The sequence below is a fragment of the Prenolepis imparis genome, unplaced genomic scaffold (assembly GCF_030444845.1).
Source record: "Prenolepis imparis isolate NDT839.2.m4 unplaced genomic scaffold, iyPreImpa1.0 SCAF_4, whole genome shotgun sequence".
In the NCBI taxonomy this organism is placed as follows: Eukaryota; Metazoa; Arthropoda; class Insecta; order Hymenoptera; family Formicidae; genus Prenolepis; species Prenolepis imparis.
The window spans coordinates 13,031,603-13,058,519 of NW_028141162.1; the positions used below are offsets into that span (position 1 = coordinate 13,031,603).

General features: G+C 34.7%; 1 protein-coding gene across 4 annotated transcripts in view; it reads right to left on the bottom strand.

Moving 5' to 3' along the window:
- Nachralpha4 (nicotinic acetylcholine receptor alpha4) overlaps nt 1-26,917 on the bottom strand; it is a 155,573-nt gene that overhangs the window by 99,188 nt on the left and 29,468 nt on the right. For all 4 annotated transcript variants that reach the window (XM_083036121.1, XM_083036120.1, XM_083036122.1 and 1 more), the window contains one exon: nt 6,456-6,500. In XM_083036121.1, the coding sequence (XP_082892247.1) occupies nt 6,456-6,500 (45 nt within the window). Of the gene's footprint in view, nt 1-6,455; nt 6,501-26,917 lie in introns of those variants that run through there.

Here is a 26,917-nt window from a genome sequence, read left to right on the forward strand (position 1 = left end):
TTTCTATAATTATATGGGGAATATAATTAAAAATTATTATATAAATGTATTGCAAATATCTCTCCATATCAATAACTTGGTTTTTCTAATCTCGTCTGCTTTCACAAAAAGTTGTCGTATAAATTCGAGAATTGTTTTAGCCGGCAATTATGCATCGGTGCAAACAGTGGAAATAAATTCAAGCTCGACTACAAACGAAATGCTTATGCGGGAGCTGCATTTTTGTGTTGGCGGCGGCAAACGTAAATGAAGTTTAGATTTATGTGTTTTTCGGTATGCTTCGCCACGAAATGATAGGGGGAAGAGATGCAGCATAAGGGGAAAGGGAGGAATGTTGGAGTTGTTTTCGGGAGCGGAGTCGATAGCACCTCCTCTCTCTTGATGCAGCTTCTCCCTCTGCGACGATGCAGTTTCTCCCCTTCTCTCATCCCGGGTATCTGCGGGGGCGGAAAAGTGCATTCGCCTGAAAAGTTGCTATCTGGGATCGGGAACGATCCTTCGTTTCGAGTCGAGAAGCTACCCCGTCGAGAATTTCGAGCGACGTCGCGGCAATTAATGTTCGCGAATTGAATCGGTGATCTCGAGAGAGAGAGAGAGATAGGGGGAGATGAACGCAGAGTTGACGAGGTTGCGAAGTTTACGCTCGAGAAGTTAAAAAACGATACTGATGATAAGCGACGACGGCGTTCTTGGCGATTACGTTCGTGTTGATTAAAGAAGAAACAAGTCTGGTGGAATTTGGCTTGACACAAATTGCCGTTGCTAATAATAATTCGCGATGTTTTCGCGAAGAGAAACCGGTCGCCGCCACGCAGGATCAAAAATAAAAGTTTTTCTTGGGACGATCGAACAATCTTGCCGGAAGCTTCCCGTATTTCCCGAAACTTTCCTAACTCTTTAACTAATGGCTCAAGAGAAATACGGAAAAAGTTATATTGTTATTACGCATCCTGAAGGAACTTGTAACTATACAAAGTTTAAACAGAGACGGCGCGGATAGACTAGTTCTTTCCCATACGATTTGACAACGAGTGCTATTTTATTTACTTCAACTGACTAATATGCTAAAAAATCGATTTTTCTCGCCGAAAAAATGGAAGCAGATGCGCTGTCGTAAAAGTTGACTTCGCGAGAGGATAATGGTGGAGGCTCATATGATGCCGAAACGATGATCGGATACGGACATGTCGCTCGCGAATGCAGAGAAAGCGTCGCTTTTGCCAGAAAAATACAGAAACAAGCTACGACATTTCCTGTTTAACGTTTCCGAGACTCGCATCTACTAAAATCCGCAAACTATTCGCAAATTTACACGACACTATCACCAGGATATCGATGATACTGAATTGTATGATCCGATAAGTCATCTGAACGAGGAAAAAGAAATTTACTTAACTTTTGTGATTAAAATATTCTTTTCGCAAAGATATAAATTGTGTACAATGGTGAACGAGCGAATTATGTTGAAAGAAGATAGCGAAATCTCTGTGTGCGCAGAGAGAAAAAAATATTTGCAAGACGGTGTTTGTACGGGAAAATTTCGCGGGAAAATTTACTTGACGCGGAAATCTTGTAACTGCCTGAAAAATCTGATTTATTTTGTAATCGGTCGGTGTATATATCGCGCGCGTTGTATATTTTTGGCAAACGCGAGCTTTTATTCGTAACAGAGAGAGAGAGAGAGAGACTAAAAGCAAGATTTTGCTGTTCTTGCGCCCGGAAATCCGATTTATTTAGATAACGACATGGGATTGGAGAACAAAAAAAATAAAAGATTATTAGTCACCTAGGGCGGATTGTCGACATGCTAAACTTTGTTATTCGGTATCGACGAATCGAGGAGAGCCAAACTGACGAGGGCAAGTGAGCTCGAAATGCAAAAAATGGGAGAAGAAAAGACAGTGCGGATGAGAGTGAGAAAATAATGGAGCGGAAAAAGAGACATGGTGAGGAAAAGAGAGACCTGATGACGCTACGAGCGAATAAAAAAAGGATGAAAGGAAATTGAGGTGACAATAAAAGAAGATATAATGGACAAGAACTATTAGAAGTTCAAACAATAAAGAAGCATAAAAACTAGAAAATAACGTAAAGAGGAAAGCAAACTTAAGCTGGATTTGAAATAACAAAAGGAAGATAAACGACGGACAATAAATTATTAACAAAAATAAAAGGTAAGAAAAATAAAGGCAACGGAAGAGAGAATTTAAGTTAAATTTTAAATCTGTCCGTAAACAAGAAGAGGAGAATAAAGAGCGAAAAATTAGAACTCGTTAAAGGCGACAGAAAGAAACAAATGCACAAGATTTTAAAAGAAGAGAAGTTGGAAAATAACGAGGGAGAGTCGAAAGATAGATAAGGGTAGATCGCAAGTGGCGTCTGATAAGCATATAAGTGATACGCAACTGTCAAGATAAAAAATACGGGAGTCAGGGTAAGGGTGTGAACAAGGTGTTTGCAGATAACAGGATCATCGACAGGAATGGTGCCGTTGCTATCAATTTATTCTCGACGTATTGACTGCCGTTCGTCTGACTCACTCATTGTCAGAAGAATGTGGCTCTGTAAATCTTCGTCTTGAAATCTCATTTTCTATCTATCGATGGCAAATGCAGGAAGAGAGAGAGAGAGAGAGAGAGAGAGAGAGAGAGAGAGAGAGAGAGAGAGAGAGAGAGAGAGAGAGAGAGAGAGAGAGAGAGAGAAAAGGAGACAGAGAAATAAATCCAAATATATAATTTTTTTCATAAAATTTAAATTGACGAAACACTAGGGAGAAAATAAATAAAATAACAGTTTGCAGTCAAATATGCATTATTATTGAAAAGTAGCTGAAGGAAAGAGCAAAACTGCTTGAAAATTAACAATCTCTCTCTCCCTTTCTCATACACACACATAAGCGCGCATATGTCTTTAGAAATAATTTCTTATATTGCTTAATTATTTTTTTTTTAATATGTCTATATAATAAAATAAAATGTGACTAAAATAAAGATTTGTTTTTCATTTTTTTATCAGAGTTTAAACAAATCATTAATCATATATTTTATATTGCTCAATTATTCATGAGATGTGATAATTAATATTACATCTTAAAATTACGTTGCAATTTTTGCACGTCAAGATCGACGCTTGTATACAATTTGCACAAATAATTTTTTCTTTCTTTTTAAAAGATGATTGCTTAGTTCTGTATTTTATTGCTTCGTCTGAAAGCATGCCGAATAGTATTTACGTATTATTCATTTCGCAATATCTTTTCTTCCTTTTTTTAAAGCGATTCCATTGCCTACACAATTAATCAAGTTTGCAGACTAACTGGCGACGTACTTTGCCGCACAGTTTAATTCGTTTTCGTGCTCGGGCAAGGAGAAGTAATTTCGCTTGCGGATTCGTCGATATGTATGGGGTCGATTTTGCGGCATAATTAAATTCGCGCAACTCGGCACATACGGGAAAAGCTTCCGCAGGTACTTCGCTATTTTGTCGGTGAGTAAATCGTGCAAGTATCACGCCATATGCGCCCCTGTGTAAGAATTACGTTTCACATTGAAGGGAATAAGGGGACATGACGAGATCTCTCGATATTTCGAGGCATAGTTAATATTGTCACACGTCCCGCTATTTTTATTTTTCTGAAGCAGTATATATATCAGAATATATTGCAAAGAAAATGTAATGTAAATTATTAAATATTTTACTCTTTTTATGAATATATTATATTTACATACATCCGTTTTTCTTTCATTTATTTTTGATAAATATTACAGATATTTTATAACTTTGCAACATTCTCCTTACTCTGCGAAATATTATCTTCGCATGTATGGACAATAAAGCAAATATGAAAGTGAATTATAGATAAGAAATAGCGAAAAAAATAAACTTTTTATTACGAACTTTTGCAAACAAACCGTAAAGAACTAAAAAAGATGAGTGGCGATGCTATATTTTTGCAATTAAAAATTACAATTCAAATTATAATCGGAAGATCTGCACAATCATGTAAATTGTGTCTGAATGTAAAAACGTTTTTGCCTCTTGTATTGATCAACTATTTATATTAATTTATGTCTGTCCATTTTTCATACAGAAATGACATTAATCGAGAAATATGCAAGTCAATGCAATATTTTTCAGTAAATACTTGGATAATTTATTGGCGATATTTATTTTATATATTCCATAATGGTAGGCGCAGTTTCTTTTGACATAAGTATGCACTTATTCATCCACCAATCGATTCAACCGATAACCCGATCGATAAATCACTCGTAATTTTCGAGCCTGTGTATTATTCGTGCACAATTCGCGCATGTAAAAGCTTTTTATCTTTCTCCCTTTTTTTTTCGTTTTACCTTTTCGTTATATCTTTTAAAAAGTGGATTTATTTTTATGTAGAGAATGTTTAAAATCCAGAAAAGAGATAACATTGGATTACGTTAAAGGGAAATTTACGATGAAAGTTCTGACTTTTAAAAAAAGTTACTTTTTACGTGTGTTACATGAAAGCGTACATCGCAAAACCTGGATTTCGTTATCACTGCGTGTCGCACATGTAGCACATTGCACCAAGAGCAAATCGGTTAGCTACATGTTATATGTTAGTTATATGTCTGTGTCAAAGCACTACTACGAGATCAGGAATGACTCTAACTAACAAAATTAGTATCGTGGCCTTAAATTTCTTATCAATTTTAAAAGATTGTTTTATCTTATATACTTTTGTAAGATAATATGTGTATAACAGGATGTATGTATATATATATATTATAAATGTATTTTTCATTCATCAATTAAAAATTAACAAATTCTTTTTTTATTGAGTTATACATATCTAGATGTTGAAACGTAATTTGCATAATAATATAAGAATTTAGCAATATAATTAAAATTATTAACAATAACTTTAAGTAATTGCCAGATTTCAAAGTAATATTTTCTTTACAATCGAGAATTAAAGCTGATCTAAAATATTATTTAAATTCCTGTCCAAGCAACATTTGTTAATTCCTATTCATACATTAATTAATTACGTATCGAACAACATTATCTAAATATCATTTTTCATCATATTCCGCGTGACTGAAAGATTAACTAATCTAAAGGATTAAAAACTGGAAGCGACGTAACGCAAAGGGCTCGCATAGAGACGGTCCTGAAACAAGAGTGCGCGCCCGACACTAACAACAACCGGGGTTGTCCCGGTCGCCCTCGAGAGTAGAGGGTGGTTTCGACATTGAGGGATGGTGCGTCGCTCCGCGAGACGCGCCGGGAATGCTTCGCCGTGTACACGTACAACACACGTGCAGACAGAAATGCAACTCGCGCAACGCGGTCTGCAACCCGACCAGACGTCAGTCCGCGAAAACCGTATGGTTCGGGTATGAATCGTGTTATGAATCGACCGACGAATAGCGGTTCGACATATGATCTATTTCGCGATTTTATCGGACACGCTACGAAAAGCGTCAAACTCGCGTTCTGCGTTAATTTTGTAGTAATCAGAGGTGCATCGCATCAGAATATGATATATTTTATTGAAAATAAATGATTAATTAAAACTTTGCGATTAGATTTGAAAAATAAATTTAAAGCGGCAAAAATAAGGAAAAGTTATATATCTAAATATTGCACAATTAAAATATGTATATTGTACTGAATCTTTTAATTATATAATTAAATTTATTTAGTTCTCATGCGACATGAATTTATATGAACTTTTTTTAGACTTGCTCTTTTGAAAACCCGTTGGCGAGATTTTCATATATGCATTTTAGTAATATTCTGTACATCGAAATAAATGCTCGTCTTACAAAAGCAACGAACGCTTTTCTAAAAGCTATACTATCATCTCAATATTACCGAGATCTGTTAACGAGAGTTTCGCGCGTCGTTTCGTTGAAGAAATATGCCGTAATCGTTACGTTAATCGACCTTTGTTCAATTAAATCACTCGATTATGCTATCCATTGGTTTGTTTTATTATATCCTATTCTATTTAATAAGAGATTATAACGTCACGCAGATCGATAAACATAACAAGATATAACATAAGTAATTTGCAGTTATTGCAGCGTTCAAGTAACGCGCAGTAACAAAACACCCGTTGTTTCCCAAACTCTCTTGCGCTATCGTCTCCTTCTAACATTCTAACATAAAGGTCCAATTACGAGCACTAATGTAAGTTGTTTCTCGTACTTTCTTTTCTATCAAACTTTTCGCGTATCGTGTCGCAGATAAAAAAAAAGGAACGATTCTTTACGATATATTTTACAATATATTACTTAACTTGGATTATTTAACTTGGGATTAAAGTTGTTGGATAATGTTAAAAGTTTGAGCACATTTTATCTTATGATAAATTATGAAAGATCATGAGGAAGATGTTTAAAAGAGATAAAAAAAAAAACATTCACGAATTGAGCACATTTCAAAGTAAATCATTTATCGCTTACCTGTTCCACCCACAGGTTTGTTGTCATTATCTGGTTCTTCAAGTTCTGTAACAGAAATTGTTTTCTCTGATTAAAAACAAGACCTATACGTTCATCATTAGTTATGCAGTCACGTGAATTAATCTATCAACAATTATTATCTATTTCTACAGTTTATTATAATTATTTTCAAATTAATTATGGATATTTGTCACAATATTTTTGCAAATTATTTAAATCTTGCTCCGATCTTTTATCAATTACTTCTTTCGATTGAATCATGTATCCAACTCTCGATAATGATTTCTGCGCCATTTGGCAAGCGTTTGGTAATAGGACGCATTCTATAGAAAGGGTTACGACATCCCTCACGTCTCCTTTTTGTGCCTGTCACCGACAGCGCATTGTAATTTCCGGATTCAACGTCGGCCGTCGACTAATTGGACCAACTAGCTGGTCGAGCGCATAGATGGAACTTGCAGCAGTAATCCCAGTTATGGACTGCTGGTATGCGATTTTGGACTTTCCGCTATTTCGTGAATCTCCGACATTCACAATTCAAACCGTGCCGCACGTGGAATCTATGCACGCGACTGCTTATATTTGCATGCATGTGGAAATCTAATTCCGACTGAATGCAAACAATGTGTGTAGGTTTACCCTCAAATATTTATGTCATATTGATATACATAATCGTCATTTCACTTTGGATTATTGATTATGTAATTAATAATTGGTAAAATTATACTATTGAGAAAGAAAGATATTATCCTAATATCAATTATTGCAATTGACTATTACAATTCTCGCAGCACTATTAATTTAATATTATATTAAAAAATATTATTTAATACTCCGATTTACAGTATTAATTACGACACAATAATATATTTTTTATCAGCGATATATTTTTGCATTTGTATATAAAATCTCCTCATCGTCCTTCATTTTTCTGCTCTCAGCGCGTGATGAAAATTTGTTTATAGCTCATGAATATTATCGCGCATCATAATAACAAATATTGTACACTCATTATGTTGATGATTCTGTTGTGACATCGGTGAGAAGATGTCCGACAAGGTAATCACAACACCCATAGTAGCATCGAGGGCAGGTATTGAATGGATATTCACTGTAGGGTGAATTATTCTCTCGCGATAGGAAGGCGAATTGCATTCACATGCAAATGTAATAATACCGATATAGCTTCGGTCTGTTTCGCTGGATCACAAATGTAAATGTAACGTGAAGAGGAGAGGATGAATGTATTATCGTGGTGCTGTCAAGGAGGGCCATCATTAACGTTGTTTCACGCATAAAGATTGTCATTTGAGCCATTATTTAGAATTATAATCGTGTCGTATCGTATAGAGACAATATTGGAAGAATTAATATAAAAAAATCAATAAATATGAACAAGAGAAGAAAGCGTTTCTTTTGCGGATAGCCAATTCAGCAATTATTTATAATAATTTATCATGTTCTTTCATATTTCTCTAGTGATTCAGAATTTATCTTGATCGTTCAGATCAGAAATAATGTCTAATAAAAAAAAATGTTATCTTTCTACGGCAGAAAAAATAATATTTGACTTTGGCAAATAGGTACATTGAATTTTCACGAGATTATAGAACTCGGTGGCGACGCGTATTATAAAAGCCGTTAATTAATTCGGGCTCATCCGATATACGTCCTCGCGCACTTGCCGATTCGTTTGAAATTAATGTCACATCGATTGTGGCTGCAGGAAGTGGAAAACTCACATGTCGGTTTGTACGGTTGAATTTCCGATGCGATGCGAAAACGACTGCATTCGCCGATGCGAATAATCAATCTTGACGCGGTGCGATATCGACTGTCTCGCGTAAAACGGCAGCGATAATAATAATGGTAATAATCTCGCATCTTTTAACGGTATACGAATAATTTAATAATAGCAAATTCAATAATAATAGCAATAATAACACAAAACTAATATAAAACAATATAGTGTGTCTCCAATATATATTTACATTGAAATCATTATTGTGTGGCACAAATCGCTGGTAACACTAATAATAGTTCGTTATTCGGCTTATAACGTTACCGTGAATAATTAATCAACAATGCAATAATACTGGCAGCGATTGTTTTATTATTACTGCTAGCAGTTTATTATTATTATTGTTATTATTATCATTATTATTGCAGTCAGCTGATTGCGCTAATCAGTCACGAACGGTCGAAATATAAAAGGATAGTAAACTGTCCGAACTATCGATCCGCAACGAATTGCCAATTGCGAGTATAAAATAAACGGTAATTAGCAAATTACTATACATGTAATTAAATTCTGATTGCGGCGGTGGCGCGCGAGTATACCCATCTACCTGTCCACCCTTCGACCATTAGTGCGAACGCGCAATATATTAATTGATTCGAGCATACGCGACGGCTTCCAGGTACACAGGTGCGTATTAATCTCCCAGTGTATGTGTGGTGTCCGTATGCGGCTCGTAAATGGAAAATTCCTGTCGAGTTACGCGCGTAGACGCAAGAGCACCGTTCCTAATTAATTTCCGCGCTGCACCACATGTCGCATTGCGCTGGTCGGCTTCGAGAAAGGATGGACTGGACTCTGCTTGCTTTAGTAATGATAATGAAGGTGGTAATTATTGCGCAGGGTACATACCCGATCGCTTCTTTATATAGGAGGCGGGAACACGCCCTCTAACGAGAGAGGAAAAACAAGAGCGCATGTTATGGATAACAATTGTTTATTATCCATCAATATACATATAGTGTTTGATTAATTATTCTCATTTAATTAGATCCAATCAATATCGATATCACAATCAAACTGTAGCATTTTGACGCGCGTGATCGGATATAATCTTTTAACATTTATTTTAATATTTACTGTATAATAATATGTACAATAAGCTCAGAAAATCATATCTAAATATGACAAAACGATACATTCATTGATATCGATCGATTTAATTAAATAAAATTAATCAAACAATATTAATTAATGGTAAATAATAAAAAGTTAAATTATAGATTATAACTTATATATTATATCAGATAAAATCGTATCGTAAAATTTTACTTCAGTGAAACCGGTTTTTCTTTTTTGTTCTTTTAAGAATCCACTTAAGTGAAAATGTGCACCGTCTTATATTTTACAGTCATCTCTCGCAGCAACGTAATGTTGCTGAACGTGACGCAGTTACGAGAAACGCGATCGTAGGAAGTGAGATAGGGTGGCAAGCGTTGTTGGGGCAGATCTAATTTGTATCGCTTTTCGAGAGTGTAACGTCGATTTAACATGATTTAGACTCGGCGATAGATAGATAAGATTTGCACCTGTACGAGCTACCTCTAAAACAATATAGAGGAAGATAAGAAAATCAGAACACGAAACATATAGTATCAACGTTTAATCGATAAATAAGAGAGATAGATTATTATTTTAGCAATATAAAAATATATTCTGTAAAAGTTGTATATATTTAAATTTTAAATAAAAATTTTTGCACATTAAAGAGATAAAAATATTTCAGGCAATATTTTTGCAGATAGAAATCTTGTAATAATTTCAGATGAATTCAATCAGATTAAGGCTTTAAATGTAAATTTAGTTAATTATAGATACGAGAGAAAGAAGAATATTTTATATGTAAATTTTGCACCTACATATATTTATATACGTATTTAAAGAAATTTTACGTATCTTTAAATTATATTTATTTTCAAAGATTTTTATTTTGCTAGGCGCGTGAAACATTAAGAAAGCTAATTAAGTTTAACAGATTTGTATATTTTTTTGTAGCAAAATATCGCGCTATCCAACATATACACAATGCGATATTCGGGATAAATCGGTGACTGTAAGTCATACCAGCGGAAAATGTTAAGAAGGTGACAACATGACGAAGAACGAAGGTAGCAATGCTCATGCTCTCGAGAATAATTTCTTCATTTCTGACGTCGTAAATCAAGATGCCCGATTGAAGTGGGATTAAAGTGGCAAAAATGGATGTATGCTTGGGACGGCTGGCACCGTGGAGATGAATAATGTTTTCCGGCGTTGAATATTTAAGATTGTTGAATATTCACGAAACGCGTGAAACGTTTTGACGTGACAACACAAATTTACGCGGAGCATAAATTTTTGCTCATAACGGCACATTTTAGACAAGTACCGATCGTAAATGATTTTTAAAAAATTTCCATGTCAAATCTCGTAATCTAATTAAAAAAACACATTATGCTTGAATTTATATATTCGAATTAAATAAATTATCTTTCATTACATTTTTTATAAATATCTCTCTATCTTACATTACACTTACTGCTTTGGATGAATAGCAGATAGCCTCCTGTTATTTTGTAATACTTGTTTAAATTCTTTTGCAAAATTTCGAAAACATGATATTATTTCATATTGAATGTATAGATCTCTGCGATGACATAAATTTAACACATTCAAATGCATTGGGAGCAATGTGAGTCTTTAAATATATATTAAACCGCAATAATTAAGAATTTTGACGATCATTGAAATGCGGATGAAAAATTATACTTGTCAGTTCCGATTGATATATTTTCACAAATCAATTTCTTATCAGCTGTGTAGCAGCTGTTGGAAATGAATAGCAAGATTTTCCACACCATTTCCACGCAATTAATAAAATATTTGCACATTACTTCGAAAAAAACTGTTACATTATCTATAATAATAATTTTTATTATAAGAATTATATATTATAAAACGGAGTATAATAGGGTTATTTTAAATTAACTTTTCGAGAGACTTTTAACGTTATTTCTTTGTCACGGATACTTACATTTGCTTGGTGATTATGTAAGATTTTCAGGGATTTCTCTCTGGAGAAGATATTATTTAAATTCAAGTTAATATAACTGTGTGGTGAGGTCAGCTAAAAAGGATTATTTCATTAGAAAGTGGGCACGTTTAAAAGAAACTTTTGGGTCAAGGAGGGAAGCCCGTTTATTTAAAAGTTTCTGGTGGAAATAGCGTAGAAAATTCGCTCGTGTGAAAAGGAACGCTCGGTGCTCTTAGACCTGTCGGAGGTTTTCCGCGGTTCTGAAACTGTTTCTAGTTTCTACGCGATACTCGTACGGCGAATAGAGTACGTCAAATTTTACGCCGCAAATTTTAAACGCGCGATTCTGAACCATTTTACCGAGGAGGCAAGTATAGAGAAGTCTCGTGACCCTCTCGGAAATGCATTTAAAATATATTTGGCATAAGTGCGCTTTTTTATAGAACCTTTGATGCGTATACTTTACTTATAAAAATGTTATAGATATCTAGTTATGGATAGATCTAAAAATAAAATAAAAATTTTGAAGTTGCAATTTAAAACAACATTTTCAAATATAACAATAATTTTTTAATTTATGAATTCATACTATTTTATTTTATTATTCCATTTGTCGAAGTTTCTTCTTTATAATTTCTCATAACTGAAAAAATTTACTCTCTCTCGCTTTTCTTTCTCTGAGAGATTATATCTATTTATTGAGTGATTTGAGATATGTGATAGTGGTCGTACGTGCAAGTGCAGATGTTGCATTTTGTATTCAATCGCATCGGACAAGTGTAGCTTAAGAAGAATACAATATTATTACGGAATCATAACAATGCATGACGTGAAAGTATAATGAGATGATCCTTATTTTACACTTGAATCGTGGTGCATGAATAATGCGTGAAAATCCGAAAGGCATCCACGATGAGAAAATTTCCGTCACTTTGCAAAGTTGTCAGTGTCAAATTATTCTTTGCATTGTCGGAGATAGTGATTGATTATTTTTACGATTACTATAGCAAGTGATTAATAAATAATTTTATCGTGATTAAAGTAATCGCTAATCATTAATTTAGATTAATTTTATAGACTATTTCTAATTATTAAATCGTTACTGAATAATCAATAATTAAAAATATTATTCCTGCAATTATTAGAATAATCTTAATAATACATTAATTTAAACATTAATTTACTGAAATTAATTTTAATCATATTGCAATCACATTATGATTAATCTCTTTGATCAATTAGAAATTATAATTTCACTTTTGATTCATATTTGATATCTTGATAAATCGTATGATTAATCACATAGCATAACCATGTCATTTAAATCATTTGATTAATAATACTGTATCGTAAGATCTAAAATCAAGATGTTAATAAATTACATGATAAAAAGCGGATTAAAAAGCCTAATTATGTACGTAAATGAAATAATGTTAAACTTTTCGTCGCGAACCGCAGTTATATATTCGCTTCCCAGCATAAATCGCCGTATGTCGATCGTAATTGAATATCCATTTGTATCGGCAGCTTTCGGCGTGGCCACATTTTTACCTCGCCGCCCTCGCGCATAACCTGGGTAGGTAAATTTACATATTTATGAGGAAATCCCCTTCTGCCTTCGCAGAAAGCTTACAGCAAACGTAAGCTGTTTGTATGTGTATGCACATACAAGTACTCTGAACCGAGTGCTCGCGTCCGGGAAAAGTATGAGCAAGTAAGCTTGCTATTACGCAAGAGTTGCCCGCCAGTTTCGATGCATATGTACTTACGCACATTCATCTGTATTAAACTGGACCGAAATCTCGCTGAACGAGAACAATTTTTATTGGATTTATTTTTTTAATTTATTCGGTATTTGAGTTCGTATTTTATTTAAATATTGCGGGATTCAATAAATTAAATTAAATTTGATTTAATATTTATTAAATTCGATGTCATGATAAATTCTTCTAAATCTTTCGGTTCACTTAATTAGTCGTTTTAATATATGTTGATTTTTCAAACGTCTTTCATACGTTTTTTAGATGGTTTTCTCCATAATGTTCTTTTCAGTAAAAATATTTCTCATAACTAATCACAAGCATTTAAACGTACGATGGTTCATCTACGCGGAGAAAATGTTATGATACAAATCGTACATGAAAAATATATTCCCTTTTACAACATTTATTGTATAGTTGGAATATAACGACACTAAGATATTTATTACTATAAAGATTGTAAATTGTACATGTCTGTTCTATTATTTGTTAACGATTATGAATTTGTTGCGCATCAAATTATTTGAATTACAATATTCTTGTTATTTAAATATAATATATTATTAATATATAATATTATTAAATAAAAATATCGTGATTTCTCTTATACATTTGTACGTATATTTTATACATGTATTTTGACGATTATAAGAATCACGTTGTAATTTTTAGAATATTTTTTTCGTGTACGACCATCATTATCGTGATAATCCACTTGACGCTTGTGCATTAGCATCAGGATGAATCGTGGCGCTGAAGGGTGCAATTCACGCTGCGAGTGCACGGGAGGGGGGGGGGGAAGAAGGGATGCTTATCGCGAAGAAATTCTGGTGTCAGAAATGGGGATAACCAGATAGTGTTTGATCAATGAGCGAAAGGGGAAGCGGATGACGTGCGAAGGGTAGAGAAAACGGAAAGACGAGGGCGCCTTACAAAGAGGGAACGAAGAGACGTCGGGCACTTTAAGAATGTTACACGAAAAGCTACTCAACTGACTTTGTGCGTCGATTGCGATACTCGGGTTAATTAGAACGCGCTTAATTGCCATAACCGTGAACGAAAGAGCGCAGAACTAACACAATATAAGAAGGAAGAAATTATTCCCGCGAGAAAGATCTCGAAATCGATAATATAGTTAACAATTTTAACAAGCAGTTAACAGTTTTACAGAGATTGTGTATCAATTGACTCCAGACTGTATAGATAATGTTAGTGGCAAACAAGGAAATTGCGCCCGGAAGAACTTCAGATATTCAAGATCGATCAAGGGTGGAAGATTAATGAAGATCGAAGTCACTGATATGTATTAGCGAGCGTGCTAGACAGGTTCTTGCCGTAATTTCACATTCCTGAGCGACGGAGGCGAAACGACGAGATTCATTATGATTTCCATCATCTGTCGTCTGACTCTCGTCTTCGTCTCTTAGACAGCTCGATTAAGCCCAGCACGGTCATGCCAATCTCGTTGACTCGTCTCTAATTATGTTACATTCCCTACAATTACGAGTTCTCGTATGTAATTATTCTCTTCCGTCGTGAGAGAACAGTTTCGTGAGGAAGAGACAAAAAGAGAGACAAAATTCATATATCCAGTGCTACTAATTTTTGCTCATTAAATCCACGTCTAAGCATACATGTTAATGCTACGCTCTCATAATTAATGTTTCTTGCTTAGTATAAATTTTGCAATTTTTGGGGGATCTGAAATTTATTACGACACATATCTACGTAATGCGAATATGTGTTATTGACCAGATAGAAACGATAACTCATGCTTCGCGAATAGATTAAGATGAGTTATGCTCTTCGCCGGATATCGTAATTAGATTGCGATGCTAATCTGATTCAACGTGCGCCTTCCGATGCATTTATCGCCCTACAATGCATGATCTCGCGTACAATCTACAATATCGATTGTAATAAGACCGATCGGTGGTTTTCTGTTACTACTCCGGATCGGTCCGCAACATTCATCTGTGGAATCATAGCTCTGGGAATTCGAGTAAACAGCTGTTGGGTATTCATATCGAGAGGCAGTATCCTCTCGACCACTTTCGTAGATTAGCAGCCTCGTTTATCCCTTATGGGCGATGTCTAACGTAGCCGTCGCCGCGTATCATGCGTGAAATAATTTTCATTTATGTAGCGACACGTTTCGAAATGAAAATTAGATAGAACGAAAATAATTTACGCGTTTTAATACAAAGTTGTGAATAGAAAACGTCAATTTAAAAATATCTATTTTGTTTAGGAGAAATCTATGACAGAATTAAATATGTGTGAATACACATATATTTTTATTATAAATTAATAAAATAAATATAATTTCTTTATTTTCTTTCTCTATTTCTTTTGCATAGCAATGAATTCATTTTGTCTTTAAATAAATTCTTGAACAAAGCATTGTTATTATAACAGATAAAATTAATCGGCATCTATTTATAATGTAAGGCATCTATTTAATAACCACGAATTTTTCTGATAAAAAATTATTTATCAAATAAGTCAAGATCGCGCAATAAGATCGATTAATAAATAATTTTCTAATGTAACGCATTTTATAGTACGCGGGCAAACGAGATTTTGCAAAGAAAAAACAGTATGATTATGCGTCTATCAAAGCGCCAAGGCTAAAGTATATAAAACGAAATTTAAAAAATGAAAAAATATAATGTTATTTATGATAGAGTAGAGAGACTGCACACGCGTGCGAATATTTTGTATAGAGTAGATTTCTTTATAAATAGCAAAATAGTTTCTAAAAGCACACAACCTGCGGAAACTTTAGTTTATCGAAGTTTACTAGTTGGTATCTACATTATCAATGTGCCAATTTTCCGAGAGTTTGCAATGTAATTTCAAACTTGCTATCTTGACTCCGCAATGTGCAATATATGAAGTTTCTTTCACACAGTTATATTCGAATACAAACGATTTTAATGGCAAATCCTTCAATCAAGCCGCAGACGAGCTTATACGCTCGCGATTGATATTCTATGAAATTCAAAATATCGCAACTCTGAACTTATATATTGCTTTCGAAATGAGTGGCTTAATTAAAGATACCGACGAGTGTCATTAACAGAGCAGAATACCATGGTTAGTTTAATGATGACGTATGCACTCAAGAGGCATCTGAAGAGCCGCAACGCCACAAAGCGAACCCCCGACCCAATAATTACGTAAATACCGATGTTGTCGTGGCACGTCGCACGGGGATGATGAAGGTGTCCGTTAGGGAGCATCGAAATTTGCGTAACGGCTTTGCTGCTAAATTGTATGGTGGCGTCTGGATTTTAACGATTAACGGATACAGCTTGGCAATAATCGGTCGCCGATTTATTAACTCTCGAGCTTTTCCTTTATTCATCGTGGAGAATTGGAATATTATTTAGAAAATAATTTCAATCTCCGGGAAATAATCCAGGCAAGTTTATTATAATCTACGATGACTACGATATATTTAATACGTATGATGAAAGATTGGACAAAGAAAGATTTCGTTAATTTATTTATTAGTTCATGTTATGGCCCGGCATTTTGGTCACGAAACAGCAATAAGATTCGGGCGCAAATGAATATCTCTCCGTAAAGTTCCGGAAACTTTCTGCTTCGCGTTCATGCGGCGGCACGATTTAAGTTGCTGTTATGCAACGCAGGAAACGTTCGCGAAAGTTACACGAGCCAAGTACATCGCGGACTATCATTAACTCCAAGACACGGTCTCGAGCCTAATTTGCGAGGTTCATGAATTTAAAATATCTTTCGTGTATCACGATCAAGTTAGCATCTAATTAAAACTTGCTTCAAAGAATATTGAAGTTGAAAAGGTCGAGATCTTTTTAATTTTACGCGTTTCTTTTTTCAGTATCGACAGTAATGTCACTGAAAGAGTTGTATAACGTGCTTATCTAAATAGACTTATCTAAATGGAATGTACATAAAAGTTTGGAAAGAGATTGAAAAGTATACTGTAAGAATTATTACTTTTACAAATAAATTATAAACTATATTTCTCTTTTTACTCTGTAAATATATTACTGTTTTAATTTTAGTGATACAGTCTAATAAAATTATGTTGCTTGAAGAAGATACTTTTGAAACTAAAATCAATGTTCCCCCAAAAAAATTTATATTCTGCAATTTTAAAATTTAGTTTCAGACAACTTTAATTAATCATTCTATATGTATTTCTATCATTCTACGTCACACCGTATATAATGAGCTGTAATAATCATGCATCTTCTCTTATTACTGTTTAATGTAAAATATGTTTACGACAGGCATGTACTATGAGAGTACCACAATTACGAGTTATATATAGCGTCGGGGGATAACACGAATATTCCGAGGGAATTTAACGCAGAATCAGACGGGGAAGTTTCCTCGCGGAAGAGTCGTGATCGCGAGTGGAACAGGGTCGAGAGGTGACGCCGCCATTATTGTGCAAATTAAGGAAGATGTAAATTCTTTATCATTTGCATCGCGCGTAACGCCGGAGAATATTCAACTATGAGACGCGAGACGAGAGAGAGAGAGAGAAAAAAATCGTCGGACAATTTCTGCGCGAGACGAAAGTAGTCGACATACTATGGGGATTCTACCAGGGGTTACAAGATTTTCCGAGGTTAACGTGGCACATTGGCGATGACAATTTAGGACACTTTGTATGAATAAGAAATTTCGTCCTTATACAAAGAAGACATTTCTTCTTGCTATATACGTAATTTATATGATTTACACGAAGAAATTAGAGTAGCGTCGCCTGAAAGGAATATATAATGTCGATATGGGAAATTTTCTCGAATATTATTTCGAATAAAATAAAATGTAATGCGTGGGAAAGACTGCGATAATAAAATCGCAGAATCAATATCTCAAAATCTTATTTCGAACAAGTAATATGTCGCGCATTTTAAGTAAGTGAATATTGCAAGCGTTGTGAATAATTGCAAATACATTTCCATTACATTCTGCGGTCGGGGTCGATTTTTGTGAGACATTGTGTAGTCTCGTATATTTTAAAGAAATAAAATTTCTCCAACATTGCATTTTGTCTCATACATATTCTGAGATTCTTTATTCTGGTATTTGCGTAATCATCTCGAAAGCCACCGATCAATGAGTGGCCTCGACTGTCATGTTGCACAAGCGAGCTATTGCAATTCCTGGACAAGCTCGTATCTGATTCGGGTTGACCTCCGGTTTAGGAATGCCAGGAATTCCAGGGGCTCATGCACTATAGCGTGGACACACGCCCACGGTTCATCGCCCACGAATTGCTACATATATACGTACAAATCGGTGGTTTGGCACGGATGAGCTTCGGTAACCACAACAAGGCCTATTCGTGTCATTAACGTATACCGATACGGATATACAATTCCGGTTTGTTTCGATCAAGATCCGTCGGATATGTAGATGAGAGCGCTTTATTCATCAAAGAAATTACGCTGCCATTCTAATCTCGATCAAATACACCGGCAATTCGGTCTAATTTAGACTGATCTCTAATTTAGGAGAATATCAATTGAGCAAACATATTCGTGCACGCTTTATGCGCGATAATATAGCATTGTTTTAAGCTGTAGTTATTATTTCCTCAGCTGTTAAGGTGCATTTTTCGATTTACCGATAACATACAAGATATATATAAAATAGATACAAAAATAGGATGTGTACATGTCCTGATTCATTGCATCTTTGAAATAGCTTGAAAAATTTGACAAGTGCACTCTTTGGACAATTTAGAATCCATTTTATCTTGGCAAAACATTAAGAGCACTTAAGCTAAAAGCAATTAGAAATAAGAGATTTTTCTGTGCGAATTAAGAGAATTTCAAAAGTTTTATTCTGCATTTATATAACTTTGTACGATATTTAATTACTTTAAAACACTGATTGCATCAAAAAGTCACTTAAATTTTCTGTTATAAGAATTTTTTGTACACAGTAATGCTGCAATAAACGCCGTCGCGACATAACGTATTTTGTATATTTCATCTGATAAGAGTTTTTTTTATTAACACGGCTTACTTTAATATAAATATTCATATGCGAGTATTTTACGTAGCGCGCCGGGCCGCAGATGCACTGCCAGGAAATGAAAATTGTTAAAAATGTCTGCAGGAAAATATTTAATACCTCCGTATATTTCGTTCCCCCATTTTTTTGTGTTCTTGCAACTTTCGTAAAAGTTTTTTTCACGAATCGGGATGGCCTCTTCGCGAAATATTAAAACGCAGCATGCGCGATGCGGAGGGATTTAATTAAATTATGGAAAGTTTAAGGTATTATATAATATTATTTAGCCGCGAATATAACGCTTGTTGAGCTAGTAAGCAGTGACAAACAATTCTAACTCGCCTATTACGCTTTCGTTTTTTTCTTTTCCCCCAGACAAACTGTATTAAGCTACATGCTTGCTGTACTTTAATTAAATCCGCTCTACAACGAGACGTTCTCGTTACTTCTCGACAGCATTCCGAAAAAAGAGAGATAATAGTAAGGTCGTTACAGATATTGTGGCGCCAGTTGCGCCAGGTCCGCGTTTTGTGGCAAAAGTTTATCGTCGCAATGGACTAAACCCTTACTTTGCAGCATCCAACTGGACATTTTATTAGATTGCAGTTTGACGTGAACATCATTATTACGTTGTTCATATTAGATATTAAGCTTATCACAGATCGTGTGTGAATAAATATATAAAAAATGTAATATAATACTATAGAATTAATTCACTAACATTCATGAATTTTTTAATCGACTCATTTTATTCATTGAAACAGTTAATTTTTTATAATTACTGTGGACATTTAATAAAATGCAGATTTAATTTAATAATAAATTAAAAGTAGAAATTCTCTATATGGTGCGTGTTTGACAATACTACGTTGACATGTAATATAAACTCTTTTATCATCAATATCTCTTTTCTCTACAATATTGCGCTATGGTTTGAAAAAAAAGTTTCCATTTCCATGACAATGGATTTCCGAATGTTATATACGCAAAGAATAATCTCGTCGTGGAAATCTGTGAATGGGGTCAAAATCATGTGGCAGTTAATCACAAAATGATATCGGTGAACGATTTAATTAAAACATTAAATTTCGCGAACTCAATTAGCACGTTTCGGCGGCGCGAGTTTTTCGACAAACCATGGTGGTAGAGAGATTGCGCGGGAAGAGGAGGAGAAGATACATAAGGGATGAATAATATATTTTATGGGCATTCATTACGGATGGATCGGAAAGAGCAGGTGACTGTCATTTTTCAATATTTGCAATGGGATCGATACCTATAACGCAATTGTGTACGGGATTCCCGATGGACGCATCGAGCAGGAAACGCATTTGCATCCGCGGTTTCCGCCCGAACATTGCGAAATTTTCGCATTAAGTCATCGGGATTTTCAATTTTACTAAACAAAAAATTTTAATTTTAATCAATTGCAGATATATATAATTATAACAAATACAATTAGAGATATAATATGTCTTAGAACTTTTATAAATTTTAAGAAGAAGCTGCCTGGATGTATCTGACATGTTTCAGAACTACTATGAACTACTGAGTAATTATATCTCTAATGGGTGATTTCTCTTCAATGTTCATCGGATGCGACAAAGTGCTAGAGAATGCATAAATTACGTAACACGAACGAAATATGTCACTGAGAATCTGCAACATGCAAATTATTGCACATGAGCGAAATGCGCGACGCAACCGTAAATAGTTATATTTTCGCGAATAAATCATCGTTGATCGCGATGCATGACGCGACATATCTTTCCGCGTTCCGAAATAAAAATTTCCGGTAGATAAATATCAAATGCAGTTGTCACATCACGTAGCATGTATGTTTGTAACATGTACACATGTATGCATATATGAAAAAAACCCTCCATATTGTTCGTATATTTCCAGTTTGGTGGATACTCTTTTTTTATGTAAGCGTGCGCAAAGAAAGTCGCGCTTCACTCTTTCAGTATGAACACTCTCATCTAAATAAGTGTTTCCGAAAGATTCTTTCCGGGCGCGAGCTTTTCACTCCTCGCGACGTAAAGCTCTGCGCGAATGTATTCATGTATATGTGTCAAACGCAAATTGCAGTTTCTTTGACGACAAATTCACGCCTCACCGCCAGTACGCTTATTTCCGGAACGCCGTTAGATAGTCATGCCTTAAGATAAGCAATAAAATGATTGAAAAATTCGTAGAATTGTGCGCACGTGCGAATTCAATTATAGACAAGTGTAGCAAGTGTTGCATAGCCAACCCAAAGGCAAAGGAATCCCATATTTCTCGCCTTGTTTTGTCGATGCTATCGACGAGCGCGCGGGAGTATTCGAAATAAATCGCAGGAACGTGACGAATCGAAAGAGAGAGATAAAACGCGTGAGAATTTTGCCTCCAGAATGCACCTTACAGCTGCATGCATCCCTTCGTATTTTCCGCAAATATTACTGAGCGATATATTGCGCCTGCGGCGTCGAATTTCTTCCTCGTCCGCCCTATCGCTAATACGGGGATGTTCAGATATACAACACCCATCGATGCAACGCGTCATATAAACGTGCATCACACGCTTCTGGAACATTATTAACTCTCGGGATTTTACGTCGCGCGGATCGCTCGATTGCCTTATCGCTGAAAACATTTTTTTAAACTATCGCGTGGAACTTATTTCCTAAATGAGCCGGTAAGGTTTATCGCGACGTGAAAAAAGAAGCGAAAAAACAAGTCGAGCTAAATAACGATGTGAATGGGATAAAGAAATAGAATATACATCGGTATGAATAGCCAATACGATCCACAAGTATTTCGTACTCGTTAAAGAATTATAATGATTATGAATTAAATATATAATCGGATCTCGTCGCAGACAAATAATTTAAGTCCCTATTGTAAAAAAAAATAATAATTAATAATTAATAATATTTAATAATTTATAAGTGCCTTAACTTAATAATTTAAGTGGCTAAAATTTCTTTAAGAGTCAATTAAATACATTTTAACAATCTGAAATTGAATATGAAATAGAGAAAGCAGAAGTTGAATGTAATCATGTAAATATGTAATTTGCAATGTAATTACTTATTCGTATAATACAGTATTCGTTTAAATTATGTGCTAATTAAATTAAATTTTGTTGCGTAATATATTAAAAAATTCAATTAAACTCGACATATGTTTTGTCATATTAGTATTTCTGATTTTAATATATTATATCATTATTTAATTTTAGATATTTCCTTGAATATTGTTATTTGAATCAAAATCGATAATCAAACGTCAATTAAATACAATAATATAGCAATGTATATATCTCAATTCAATGTATAAACTTTTTTCTCTATTTTCTCTGACTTAAATTTTTATAGAATATATTTAAATATTTTCGTAACTATTTAGACGTATAAAAAATATATATGTCAAATTAGAGACACTTAAAATATAAAGTTTTCAGATTAACAAGGCGATTTAACGTACAGACATAATATTAGAGCAGTGATATGATAAATTAACCGCTTACGACTTTAATTAGCGTATCATCGTCTGTTACTTCGTGTCTGGTAGTCAGATGTATTGCTCCACCCTTTGCACGCAACTCGAGATCACGCGGTTCAGGTCGAAATAAATAGAACGAGAACGTCGAAAGAGAAAAAGAGCGAGAGGGAGAGAAGGAAGGTTGAGTGGGTGGACGACAATAGTGGTGAGCGAGCATTGGGGAAAATTACTGCCCTAGTTGGAATCCCAGGGCAAGGTCCATACCGACTAGGGGTAGGATACGTAGAAGGCACTCATGTGGTCCTTTACGTATGCGATACCACAATAAGGCACCACCGGACCGGTCTACGTATCACACTTCCGAAGTACATTTGTCACAATTGTGTGAACCCGCCATATTTTCCCTACAAATTTTCGCTTTGCGAAATAACCTATATCATTCAACAATATAAAATCGCTCATCAATATAAAATGTAATATCGGATTATTCTATAAACCCATGCGCGTTTGTTACGTGAGTATATCTGTCAATATCTGGATAGAAGATGGAATTATAAATAAAATTATCAATAAATTGTTAATAATTAGAGAATGTATATTATCGATTAAGAAAGATCTTCAAAATTAAAAAAAAATATATTATTTGATATGGGTAGATAGAAGATAAGTTACTCGCATGCTAAAGAGACGAAGAATTTATACTGAACGACGCAAAATATCGTTGCACGGCGCGGTCGTTATATATATGTATAGTGCAATTCTTAGGAAGCAGGGTATAAAAGATATAATGGTGAAACGTATTATGCAAATCTCTAGTCATTTCCAGACACATTCGGTGCGAAGGTAATGTTGCATGTGTTTTTAAAAACGCATCTTAGCAGACGAGACGAGAGAATAACCTTAGCTTAAAGAAACGCGATGTTCCCAACTACCTTCGAGAGAGTTTAAAGTTTAGGTAATTTTTTAAACTCGCTGTCTTAGAGAGAGTGTTGTATATGTTAAATTTATGTCGAAAATTTGGAATGAAAAAGTGTAATTATCAGTTTATCTATTAGGATTATTTGGCAATATTAATACATATTATTATGAATCTTTTCCTTTAATGTTCAATTACGTTAGCAAACCCAGAGGAACTAGAATTTCGTAATAATTACACAGCATTGCTCATCATAATGTTACGTTAACATGCAATTTAATCGTAATGATAGCAATTTAATATATAATGAAAACACAATATGTTTCTCATTACATTAAATTAAGCATGTATAGAAATATTCTTTCAAGTTAATAATAATTTCATAACTGACAGAATCAGAATTATCAAGAAAATATAACAAAAAGCATTGCGAGAATAAATAAATATAAAAATGAAAATAATGAATATAAACGAAGAAATATAAAATAAGTGGAGTAAAGTGTTAATTACTCAGTAGTCGCAATATTATTGTAAATATTTTTGTAATAATAGTTTCCATAGATATAATATATGAACAAGTATTTCCATGCTTTATTCCTCTCATTTTCTCATTCCGCTTCCCAACACATTACGATATTACGCTTGTAATCGGCATGTGACCTCAGGCTACATATCTAGAGGAATTGACGCCGTGCACGCCGGTAATTTAGGTCGCACGTGACTCGCAATATGGGACTTTGTTGCTTTCAGGGAAAAGAGAAATGTATTCAAATTCTAACATGTGCCTCTATTACGACGTCTTTCAAACCGTGTTCAGAACCGGAAATCAAGACGCTCGATCTTTGAAAATCTTTCCTTCATTTTTTTCTATTGCTTTAAAAAATAGCATTTTTAATTATGAGATTTATTCTTACATTATTTTCGAAAATAATTATAAGATTTAAACAATTATTAGTTTTAGAACAAAAAAATATATATATATTTTTTTTTAACGTAATTAAAATAATAATATATAGAAAAAAGTGCTTAAAAAAAATAATAATAATTTTGTTAGCAATAAAAAACTGAGAAAAAGAGACAATCTTTTTTCTCTTCAACATTCTGCTTATACACATTTATGAGACAACACTTAATCACGGCAATGCTCGTTTGCCAGAATTAAATTTAATTGCAACAGCGTCGCCATATAGTTCTTATCGCTGTCGGCGTAAAAATGGTAGTTCGTTTAATCATCCCTAACACGCGGAGTACACAACGTGAATTAAGCGCGGTAAGCGCGAGGGGAGGATTAGAATATCCTCGTCTCGGCGAATTTCTCAGGTAAGAGCGACTTTCCCGGATACTCCTCATTCCCCAACATTACCCGGGACTTCCGACGAAATTATTACGGGCTGAAGGGGAGTTTCGGCGGATACCCGTGCGGAGAGTAATTAAATTTCGGTATGTGTGTATGTGCGCTCGAGACACATCGGGTGACAGCAGGGAGAAGGCGGAAGCCACGAGGATGGTATTTGTAACTGTCGCCAAAAACAGGTACAGCGACAAAGCAAAGAGGCGCGCGCAACGTTCTGTTATTAACTGACTTAAATAATACCGGAGTAAAGTGAAGGCGGCCGGGTCGGCTTAAGTTAATTGGAAGGAGAATACGTTCTTATTCTAGAGTGTCTATGCCTCCGATATCGCATGCTTGTCACGTATGCACGAGAGGCTCGTTACTGAATTTCCGGCGTCACAGACAACGTAACATGAGTTCTTTTTTCTTTTCTCTTTTTTTTTTTTGCATTTTTTATTCTTACTTTTCTTTCGTTTGCGCGGCACACGTTGGACTTTTCAGTTCACCACGAACCTCGTAATAAAACTTTTATAATCCTTTTTATCGGAAAGAAGCGAATGCAAAATGAACGAATTATCCATTTGCGTTTCTGGTGCGTTACGCTGGCTGGCGTGAAACGACTAAGCGATAAAAAATGTGAAGTGAATCATAGACGCTTCACGGTCGAAAAGAAGAGAATCGGGCATTTACGCGATGGTTTTACGAGGAGGTATCTCCGAGATGTAGGTCAGGACTAAAAGGGAGAAGAACTGACCCAGCAAAAATGCGAACGCGACGAGCGTGCCAGCGGTTTGTCGCGCGGAACGAAGAGAAGAAAAAAACGAGAGGGCAGAAGAGAGAGAGGGTCTCTATTGTATTGTGAGGCAATTTTTGTTTCACCTGCAACAAATAGAATTATATAACAAATGAAGGCTCGACATAGAAAAAAGCTGCGAATATACCAACAATATAAAGTCATAGAAGGAAAATATATATAACTTTGCTAAACAATATTCTACTTTTTTATTGCGAAAAAAGGAATATAGAGAGATAGTATCATTTCTTTTTTTTATTGTCTCTCTCCCTCTCTTGTACCTTATCTTCTCTTTGTACAGTTATAAATCTCTATGTTTTTCTGAGCGATGATACAAATAAGTGCATTCAAGAATATTTTGAAAAATATATCCCAGTTTTTCGAGAAAATGGATGGCGTTCTTTCTATAAATGAAATTTAGATGTAAAGTCGTCGAGGGAGAATGAAAAGAGGCATCAGCACAAATTACCATGAATCTGGAAAAAGAGCCGGGATTTTACACATGTTTCCGTTTTTCTTGATATACTGGATATACATATTTTTATTGATTATTCGACGATTCTTTTTAATATTTGTTATAAATCTTTTTAATATTTATTATAAATCAAATGAAATCTGCAAAAAACTTTAAACATTTTTTATATATTTTTTTAGAATACATGCTTATTTATTTATTTTTTGGCGCAATTTCAATGGAAATTTCGTGTAACGACATACCCTTGCTCTTTTTCTGGAAGGGACGAAAAGAGTTTTTTTTATCCAGACCTATAATAAACCAGCATGTCATGCAAACTCGGCATAATTCACTAATCGATTTTCTGCCGCACAGATTTTAACAGGTTTCGGAAGCTCGAGGTTGGAGCAGGCTTAACGCGAATATATGACTGCGGATAGCGCAATGTCCATTGGCCACGTGTTGTAGCCATAATTCCTGGCGGATCTCCCGCGTTTAAAACAGTGCTGTCTGGATAAATTTCAAGTAGCACTACAATAATCTGATTCGACGTGATGTGGCATCGGTGATGAAACCTTGGATAAATATCTATGTGTATGTATGAATGTTATACGCCTATGGCAACAGATGCGAAACGGATGAGCGTTATTGCTATTGCAATTATAATGCTATGCACTACCGATTAGCGCGAATACATTCACCGCGACACCACCTGACCCTTAACTAATGGCGTAAACATCTGCGCATCTTTTATCGATTAATTTCTTGAAAAGGATATTTTATACAAATTTGTATAACACGAAGGCGGCTAATCTCAGAGATAACGAGAACGATTTATTTTGAAACTTTAATTGAGCTTATACGACTACAACAGCTATAACC